The sequence below is a fragment of the Cupressus sempervirens genome, chromosome 5 (genome assembly GCF_028749045.1).
Source record: "Cupressus sempervirens isolate cs-2001-9-10 chromosome 5, ASM2874904v1, whole genome shotgun sequence".
Classification (NCBI taxonomy): domain Eukaryota; kingdom Viridiplantae; phylum Streptophyta; class Pinopsida; order Cupressales; family Cupressaceae; genus Cupressus; species Cupressus sempervirens.
In genome coordinates this window covers 1,038,389,381-1,038,399,634 of record NC_143122.1, presented here as the reverse complement: position 1 = coordinate 1,038,399,634, position 10,254 = coordinate 1,038,389,381, and the positions used below count along the sequence as shown (strand labels likewise).

The 10,254-nt window shown below is 35.9% G+C and overlaps 1 protein-coding gene across 2 annotated transcripts; it reads right to left on the bottom strand.

The window, feature by feature from the left end:
• Nucleotides 1–1,392: 1,392 nt before the first annotated feature.
• On the bottom strand, nucleotides 1,393–9,012 carry LOC149559487 (uncharacterized). Of its 2 annotated transcripts, XR_016365167.1 has the most exons (4): nucleotides 8,488–9,012; nucleotides 3,619–3,897; nucleotides 2,180–3,303; nucleotides 1,393–1,808 (listed from the first exon to the last, which is right to left on the bottom strand). XR_016365167.1 is itself a non-coding variant. In XM_089833407.1 (3 exons), exons 2-3 carry the CDS (start codon nucleotides 3,886–3,888, stop codon nucleotides 2,401–2,403), a joined length of 1,173 nt encoding a protein of 390 aa, XP_089689533.1. In that variant the 5' UTR covers nucleotides 3,889–3,897; nucleotides 8,488–9,012; the 3' UTR covers nucleotides 1,982–2,400. The 2 variants fall into 2 exon arrangements, 1 of the variants encoding a protein (XP_089689533.1); XM_089833407.1 differs by lacking the exon at nucleotides 1,393–1,808 and having other exon boundaries at nucleotides 1,982–3,303.
• Between the last annotated feature and the right edge of the window lie 1,242 nt (nucleotides 9,013–10,254).

Below are 10,254 nucleotides of genomic sequence, written 5' to 3'. Positions count from 1 at the left end.
ATTTTAAGTAAGTTGATCATTTGAGCTCAAAATGTTCTAATTTCCTCCTTCGAGGTTTATTTTAGATATATTAGTCTACAAGAACAATTCTATTAATAAAGATAATATTATTTTTCAATATAGGCAACATGGTACAAAAACTTTGAACTCGATTTTGAAGGTTTTAAAAGATCCGAAAAGGGCTCAAACCTTAGCTTGCCGGAACTTTCGCAAATCAAAAGTTGTAGATCAGTTTGACATTTTTGAAATGGGTCATAATAGCCGATCAAAGTTGTCGGTGATAGGTTGTGATCTCTAGAAGTTTCGCCACTTAAGTTGACAAAAATGATTCATTTATTTTTTTCAAAATTTATTGTGAGTTTTGAAAGTTGTCAAGACCTACTCTAATGTAATATAATATGAATCATAATACCTTAAGGTTGATCAACTTCAAATTTTAGAGTTACATTTTCTAAAACCTTCTTTGGCAACTAATAACTTCCTATATAATAAAGACTAGTAGGATTGTCTAGGACAATTTTGGGGATGTATGGTAACTCTAGCTTGCAAAATATTCTAAGAAAAATGTCCACATAGCTTTGCATGTCATATTTATTAATATTATAATTTTATTTTGGTGGATATAATAAAATGTCAATTTTCTATTCTTACAACTTCTTGTTATTTTTCTAATAATATATTGTATGTGCTTGTTTTAATAAGAAGAGTACCCTTTATTACTTGTTTGTTATCCGAAAAAACAAAGATGTGATTTGCGAAGTCACAACAATGTGGATGATGAACATCCCCAAGAATCCTAACTGATTCTTAATCCAAATGAATGTGCTTATAGGTGAAAGCCCAATGAATCTCTCCGTGCAATTAAAATCCTCATCATAACAGACAAACTTGATATTCTCAAGATAATTATAATGAGGTAAAAATGCAATGGGAAGGAATTGAGATGCACCTGGGTCAAGCAGACAGCTACAGCTACATAGATATAGCGTCACAAAGGGCGAAAAAGAAATCAGCTACAGCTCTGTGGCGAGCGTTTTTATGATTTATAATTATGTTAAGAATAACATTAGAATCGTGGAGATTTCAATAATTCATATTAATTTGGGGTTTTTATTAGATTCAATGATCCAGACTCCAAACAGTTCAATTTATTTCTCTTGTTTGACTATTTTTATGATGATTAATCGTATTTGATGGATAAAATAATTACGTGATGTAATCTAGAAATTCCAAACCACCTAGACCAAAAATGTTCAATGTCTCAGCTCCCAATGGCTACTAATAGCATGAAAAAAGTAGCCATCACATTTCCACGCAGTTTTTTTTATTGCACATAGTTTTTTGTTGGGAAGATAAATCTGAACCAATTCTTAAGTATCAATCTAAACAACAGACTCCAAGATTTGATTTATTCATGACTCATCTGAAATTACATTAGCTTCTTAGATAAAGCCTTATTAATGTATTTTTAAATAAGTTACTAAACAAATCAAAACTTTGAGCGGCAGCACTGATTGCTACTTCACACTAGACTGTTGTTTTCAAAATGTGACCATACAGCATCTCCATTGAAACAAAAGCAACCAATTTGGAAAAAGATTCAAAGGCCTGTGAATTGGCTCATAGAATGGCTCATAGAATTAATGACAGCATTCTTTCTCAGCTGTGTTTTCTTCCTCGATCATAGACGTTATACAAGTATTACACAAATTATAATCCAATGGCTTAATATACAAAAGCACAGCAAATATGATGCCTTTGAATGGCAGCTGAATTTCAGTATGTAGTAAAAAAGTACACCATGTTTACTGCAAAATGAAAAGAGATTACATCATTACACCATAGTGAAGAATAAGCAATAACAAGGAAAAGAATGTTGAAGAGAAGCAAAACTCATTAAAACATCTTATCAGGGATTTTCAAATATAAGCTGTAGCCTATCATTTCTATCTCAGCAATTGATCAATGCCCAAAATAGTCATTATCAACACTAAATTGCTCTTCATATTGCATTTAAGCAAATCCCATGTTCAAGTGAGGAGCCCTGGTTACCTATATGAGTCTCACTTTATTGAACCAATAAGAATAAATCCGAATGTTACAGATGAACATCAAACAATGTTCTCTTTTTTAAGGCATAATGCCAAGAAAAACTGATGGTGTTCTCATGAAAACACACCTTCCAAATCTGCATGGGTGTCCCTGCGACCTGGCCCAGTTGTGACCAGTAGACGATGCAAGTTAAGGCGAGACTAGTCCCCTATGGGCGAGATCAACTGCCCGCGAGATGTCTCACCTTTTAAACCTGGGAGAGATTTGAACCCGACACCATGGGGAACTACCCACAACCTCAAGCCAACTCATCTACCCATGCAGGCTAACACACCTTCCAAATTACACTTATGTCCTGCTCAGGTTCAAAGCTTGAAGAAGCCAAGGAGGCTGTTTAATGTTTTCCTGTTTTGGTCTTTCACCAATATGAAGATCAAGGAAGTTCCTCTCCTTACTGTTTTTCTCACCATCAATATCAAACCTTTGCCATCCAGTCCTACACTTGTCAATACTTTTATGCTCCTTGCACTTTGCTTGAGTATCTTCCAATGTTCTGCTATTTTCATGGATGGTGGCTTCAGAAATAACTGAAGGTGGAGAGTAGAGTTTTAACTCATCACTAAATATTGGGCTTGTGCATTCTTTTGGCTGTTCTCTTTTAAACTCTGGGAAAGCCAATCCTAAACTTGAAGGAGTTTTCTGATAATTAGATACTGTTTTACCTTTTCCGTGTCCTGTACCTAAGGTCAGCTCCACATCACTATCTGGATGAAGAAACATACTGAAATTTAGAGGCCGTTTATCTTCTTTTGTAGGATTTTTTACAGCTATCCTCAAAGTTCTTTCATCCTTGTCTGCATTTGTCATCGTTGGCTGTTCAAGATCAAAAGTCCTGCAAGTAGCTCTACTAGGTTGCAACCTGGAAAAGTCTTGTGAACTATCTTTGGTTTCTTTTGGGCTCAACTTAATTGGCAGGCTTTTTCCAAGAAAATCAGAACAAAGGGTCTGATCTCTATCCTTGCCACAAATAGGCAGTTTGTAACTCATTTTTTCTTTCTCTGTCAGAAAAATATTGAGTGGATTCCTAACATTTCTTTTGCCTTCTGATTCAACATGGTCTGATCCAAATTGAAATATGAACTGACTTTTTTGTGATGTTGGTGAATCTAATTTTGCATTGCCAAGTGATTTTCTTTTAAGATCAGCCATCAACACCTTCTGAACTTGATATAGACGATGCAGTTCCCGGACCTGCAGGATTCCATGAATAAACCAAACGCTTCAGAACATTGAAAAATCTTAACAACACATAGATTTCAACAATTCATGAGATTTGCAGCTTGTTGTTTCTGGATTTGATTGTGTAAAAGTTTTGCATTAACATTTCGGATCTCACACTCTGTGATCCATCATCGGGATGAACAAGAAAGAGAGCATAAGGAGTGAAGTATTAAAAATCTTCTTTTTGTGAAGTTCTAAAAATCTCCTTCCCTCTTTCATCCGTAGAACATGAAGAACAATTTCTCATTGAAAAATAATAATCATTGTGCAATTTCATATGCTTACCTGTCCTTGGAAGATTTCTTCTTGTTTAAGCATTGTCTGCTTAAGAATTTCTCTAGTATCTTGTGTTCCAGATCCTTCCATTCTTCCTTGCATGGAATCACTGCAATTGTTGATTCCACTACAAGTTTGATCGTCTTTTAATGGATTGATCAATTCAGGACAATGTGGCGAAGGATCTTCAAGCTTTAATGTTACCCTTGTGGCCGTGACTGCTTTTTTGTTTGAGAATCTTGTTTGCAACTTTGTTTCACAATGTACTTTTGTTGCCATATCTGCCACCTGGACATCCAATAACTTCCATTAGAGGAACACCTTGTGTGTTTGTAGACTTTGAAACAAACAATAATGAATGAAGTAGATTCATTAAAATTGATATTGATATCTACAAGTGAAACATGCATTTTCCAATTGAATCAATGGTTTGCAAAAATCTGCCTGAACACAACAAATGGACTTCAAGGATCTGTTTTCTGAAATGCAATCTGAAATTGCAAATTATCCGGAGAATAAAAACAGAAAATGCAAATGGAAAGAAGTAAAATCAGGAGAGAATGTAATTAGGCAGTACTATGGGTTTTTATTCACTAAGCAAAAAAGCTCTCTTTCTTGTGGCGGTTTATGGATGAGAGTCATGGAACATGGCACAATTATAATATCCCAAGCTAATTTTATTTTCTTGGATTTCTACCTGTAAGTCAATCTTAACAAGCCTTGGAAAAGAAAAGATTGCTTTAGGCATGTAGGTGTAAGTTATGTATTCAAGTAATTAAATCCTTAGGTCATTCTTTTTCTATTTCAAATCTCTACAAGAAAGAGTGCTTAGCAACAATCCTTTACTTGGATGGATAGACAAGAAAATATCCAGGAAACTTCCGACTTGCACAAAGGCAACCCTACTTGATTCCAATCTTGGAGAAACAATAGTTTTATTGTACGAATTTTTAATGTTGTGGCACAATAACATGATCTTATCAATGAAACGAAAGAATAATCTGGCAATTAGAGCTATAACCCATTTAAAAATTATTTGATGGAGCAACTAAAACAACCCTAGGGCAGAAGCATAGATAGCACCTATCATATAACAACTATGGCAGTTTAATCCTTCATTAAATTAACTTATGGGATAAAACCATCAGAACGACAACACAATCTTATCAATCAAAGAAAAAAAATGGTAACGAGAACTACAGACCACTTAAACAAAGGTTTGATGGAGCAGCTATAACAACCCTAGTACATAAACATAAGGAACAATTGTCAAAAATCAACAATGGCAACTTAATGTTTCATAGTATCAATTTATCTGATAAACCAACATCATGGCCAATATCCAAGCTTTATCCATATATCTCAACCCCGAGCTTCAACTCTGACACCAGAGACCTGATTATGATAAGCCGCTCAAAAAATGCTTAGTTTAACAAAGCTTGTGTGTTGTACAGTTCAAATGAATGACTATAATGTCAAAATTTCAGATTTTGGAAGGGCTCAACATATAACATTCAATTCAAGCATAAACATAGGAGAATGTATAAATGGGTGAAGAGATGGTAATCGCAGTTGTGCTCGCCATAGGATCAAAATCTACATATCAATGGTTGTATCACATATGTGATTGAGGTCCATTCAAAATTTCCCTTCGTGCCGAGCACTGTGAAACCCAATCAATGGTGATGAAATGAGAGTGTATTAGAACAAACAATTGATAAGAAAGAGATATTTTTCACAGCGAGTCAAATTGTGATATTGTTATCAGAATTCAACTGTGTAGTTTTTGAGTCAAACTACACAGTTGAGACATCTTGTGGGTGGTTGATCTCACCCATGGGAGACTAGTCTCACCCTAGCTCGCATCGGCTGCTGGTCATCTCTAGGCTAGATCACAGGGACACCCCATATAAAACAAAAATATCAAAATAGAACAAACAATGTTTCACACAACTAGATATGCCAATTAATTTGTTGCACACGGGTTTTTTTTTTCTAAAAGCTTTTTGTTTGCAAGTGAATGAAGTTTTTTGCAACTCTTTCCATCATAGTGGATTGATTTCTTGTAATGCTTAATGTAATGCCTGAGTCCACCACAGAGGTAATCAAATTTTCACTTTTAGCTCTGGCAACTCTAAATGGCCTTACGAGGCTTTGTTTTTTGTGATTTCTTACTGCTATGAAAAAGGTTGCTGATTTAAGTCAATATACTACTGAACTATCAAACAAATTGCAAATTTGAAGACCATACTCTTCTCTTCATTTCACTTCCAAATCAATCCACACCTTAGAGTGATCTCCACTGATGGCCTCAAATACTTTAAAATCAGGGCAACATCAACAATTCCCTTTTCATCTTACAGTTTCTGTTGCTTTGCAGTATGAGGTTATACAGTTCTGGGATTCAAGTTATGTACATACCTCCACAAGTTCTGTAGAATGAATGGCTTCATGTTATGCTTCTTTAGGTGGAATTCTTCCCTGTCAAAATACTCTACGGCACGGTTTGAACTAGTTACTACATAACATTATCAGATTTTCACAATGCATTTTAAAAAAATATAATTTTGTTTCTGGATATGTATTTTTAGCATCAATGTTTCGAATCACATCCTACGATCGGATAAACCTAAGATAGTGTAAATATTTTTAGTAACTACTTATCAAAGCCACCCAAGCCACCCATTCTTGCTTTCCAGTTTTGAACCTAAGATAGTTTCCTTTAGGGCTTGTTTTTAAGCTTCTTCCAAGATTTGTTCCTAAACCTTCTTTGCTAAATGCCTTGCAAACCTATCCACATTAACCAACAGCTTCGCTCGAAATTTATCTCGAACAGTTTGCAAGTGAACAAGCGGATTTCTACATGTGCTACTGTAAAGATGTGGGCAGCAAACCTTATCTGACTACATCTGTTTGACATTCTTGTGGTTGCGCCAAGTTCTGCTGAACATGCAATATGCATGTCCTTGAGTTGCTAAAAAACAAATGCAGGCACACACTTCAGGCATTGACATTTTCTGATGGAGAAAAGCCTACAAAATGGGAAAAAGAGGTATTGCAAGTCAAGATTTGACAGAAAATAAGTAGAGAACAAACAACTCATCCCTGTTGATGCATATTAGTTTGAAGAAAGGAACCTTTCATATGATTTGAAGCGTTCTTTTTCCTAACAACCTCATGTTTTAAGGTAATACCAGCAAGAATGCCAAAACCTAGACCGGCAAACATCGAGAATGCTGGATGGTTCAAGATTTAGGTATATACAAAATAATGAAATGCTGCACATATACGCGCGCACCATTAACTCAAAAGAAATGATCCCACGAATTTATCTGCATCCAGAACTCCAAAAACACACACTTGTGATTTATAGCTATCAGATACCTCCTTTCCAATTGGTTGTTTCGTAGAGGAAGTGATTGGCATGATGAGTATTGGAGATAATTCTCCATAACTATGGTCTAAATGTTGACTTCGCCGTTCTGTGATTGCATTGGATGAGGATTGAAAAGAAAAAGGATGCGAAAGCCTACAGAACATGAATGTAGCAGACTCAGTAAGCAAGATCAGGATATTAACAAAAAATATTCCATTTGCAGATCCCTTTAAGCTCTATCTGTCGATATTAAGCCGGGAGTCTTTTGCTGCTTCCTGCATTAAGAGACTGGGACGGTCAAATGTCAGGGGGGTCTATTAATTTAGCAGTAAAAGATCACCGGACTCAAAAGTCTTATCTTGGACCGCTTTCCGGAAAAAGATCGACTAGTCTAAAGCCACGCTCCTATAGGAGTCGATTTGGTTTCTAGTTTTCGTGTGGGTTCTGGATATGTCCCTCTCAGTAACGTCATAGTTATGAGTACCCACCTTGAAGGGATTTTGTGGCCTTCGACCAAACTCCAACAAAAATTATGAAATCCCAAACTCCCTCGTCTCCTTAAGTTCCAGTAGACCAACTCCCAGAAAAAAGGTACTTGATGAACTAGCTTGTACGGTGTGCCGCATCATTTATATCACATTTCAGATTTGATGCGCAAACATCCTATCCTGATTTGGCTTGAATTCTTAGAGAATTATGCACAGTCTGGCATTAAGTTGGGGCAATCCACATTCAGTGGCAAAAAAACCCACTGTTTGCCCATAGTTAGAATCTCAGGTGGCCCATGGAAATTTTAACAAATGGAAACTGTACTGGATGTCCTGAATTCTGGAGTTGACTCAGAAATACATGAACATCATGTTGGGTGGGCATTTTGTCAGATAAAACTACACACATAACCAGCACAAATCCCAAATGCCAATACTGGCTAATGAATGCAAGCTATCCAAGTTTTAGATACAAATGAAAGAAAAAATAGAAAACCAGTTTGGAAGAGAAAATCCAAAAATCCCTGGCAGAATCCTTGCGTATCGGTTTATACATCTCTCCGGGATCCAATTAAGATAGCTCTAATCCTCAATCTTCCTTTGACTAATACTATTATAACAATTGCACTTCAACACCCCGATGTGAAGAAAACGATCTCCAAAATACTGATCTTGATACTAGACCCAATAGACCATGCTAATGGGGACCGTCTAACCGTGAAACTTAGAACATTGCAAGCAAATTAAAGAAAAAATTCCAATAAAAACTGTAGTAGCAAGTTTTTTGCTGAATGTGTACTTGGGGAAGAAAACAACGGAACCTAGTAATCTTGTAGGCATACTGCTTCTTCAATAGAAAAGCAGCGCTCTCCAAACTGAAAGATCATTACCATATTTTCCTTCCAGATGTGTGCTGATGCAAATTTTCATGGTACAAGGGAAAAAAAAAATCATACAAGGTCACACTTTTGGAGTAAAATGTCACAAAAAAAATGCTCCATCATAGAAGTTCACCTGTTAATCCCTGTGATCCTTCTTCCAACCGAATTTTTTTCTCTGGTGTATCCATGAATATCAACATAAACACAAATGGACACCAAACACTTGAATTCCCAATATTTTCATTCTCCATAACATAGCTTGCAGACTTTCACCCGCTTCTCTCTGACTCCCAAATACAAATCTAATTGTTTTCTCTACCAACAGATGGATTGTGAGGAGACCAACAAGAAGGAAACTTAGAATACAAAATAAAATTAAAAAATGAATTCCCCCTTCAGATCTAACCAATGATAAAAGGAGTAGTAGAAAGAGGAGTAGTAGTAAAAAGAGGGTGGGGAAGAGCGGAAGATACTGAGGCAATGATGGAAGAGGATGAAGTGATGATGTGTGTAGTGTGCAGAGAAGATGATGTAGAAAACAAAATCTCACTCAAAGTAGCTTGTAAGCCTACGTAAGCATATGAAGAAGATATTCCAGACAGCACTGCAAAAATAAGATACTAGAGACACAGATAGATGATAGATAGCTAATGTGCACTTGTCAGTTTTCTCTATAAATATAATATATTTCTTATTTATATTTATGGGATGTGGATATGGATTGGAGGTTTGGAATGATTATGCTTCGATTTGCTTTTGGCCTTCCTGTACTTCTTGTTGGTTGTTTGAGGAGCCCTGTCACACGATTATAAATTGAGCAATTTATGAATATACATATATATATATATATATAGTAGTGGAGATTGTCTATGGAGTACTCAACGACATTAATTGAAGGAGTTCGTATACTTTGTTTTTTCCTCCTCCAATCATGGTTTATCCCTGGTTACATTCTTGACCAGAAATGTGTCCAAAAAAAGCTTATCTCGGGGTTGGGAGTAAGTATCCCCCTCCATGGGACCGTCGGTTTGAAGCTGGATCTGATAGGCTACTCCACCTTGGTAAGGCCATTATTCTGGGCTGATATTTCTGTTGAAACTAAAAAGGTTTCTTTGAAAATTCAGAGATAGTTTTGTCTTAGGTGCTCTTAATTACTGTTAGTTCTGACAATTCAAAATGTATGTACTAATAGTCAATCACACATGTACTGATAGTGGATCATTTTTATCTTTTGTAGTTGGTGATTGACCAATTTGTGCACCATTAATGGGACATTTCATAACAACCATTGGAACATTTTAACCACAAGTACAGGGGTTTTTGGGGTGAGCAATTATTGGTGCATGAACATAACGGCTAGGGGACCAGTGTTTTGAAATGACATCTTTTTACCACTTTGTGCTCCACAATCCCTATAGAGAGATCCATGAATACCCAAAAGTCGAAACTTTAGCTTTAAGTTTTTCACTCACCTATAGAGGTACACCAAAAAAATCTGCAAAATTTGACTTATGGTTTACAAGCTCTAGGTGCACAAAATTAGCTTGGGCAGCTACTTGGTCTTTTCCCCTATATCATAATAAAGTTATAGGATTTAAGAGTCGAAGGAATGAAAAACACCTAAAAGGTCACAAAGTTCATGAATCTAGAAACAACCAACAAACATATAAAAAGTTTATAAGGTCAATTTTATTTTTCTTATTGTAGCTTAGTTTTTCTACTATTTATCTAGAAACCTATGACTTTTGTTATATTTTCTAGTTCAAATAGATTGTTCAAGGTGTTCATGTCTAGTGTTTCAATGTAATTCATTTGAATATTCTTGTTTCCCTACACTCCATGATATAAAGTATTTCTATCTATGTCGCTTCATGAGTGCAGGAGCAACACTTATGTACAC

What these genes read in the sequence shown, in the direction of transcription:
- LOC149559487 (XM_089833407.1), bottom strand. Translation starts at nt 3,888, where the DNA reads ATGGCAACAAAAGTACATTGTGAAACAAAGTTGCAAACAAGATTCTCA. An exon ending in AAGAAATCTTCCAAGGACAG is followed by an intron (nt 3,304 to 3,618) that starts GTAAGCATATGA and finishes GGAATCCTGCAG; the next exon opens with GTCCGGGAACTGCATCGTCT.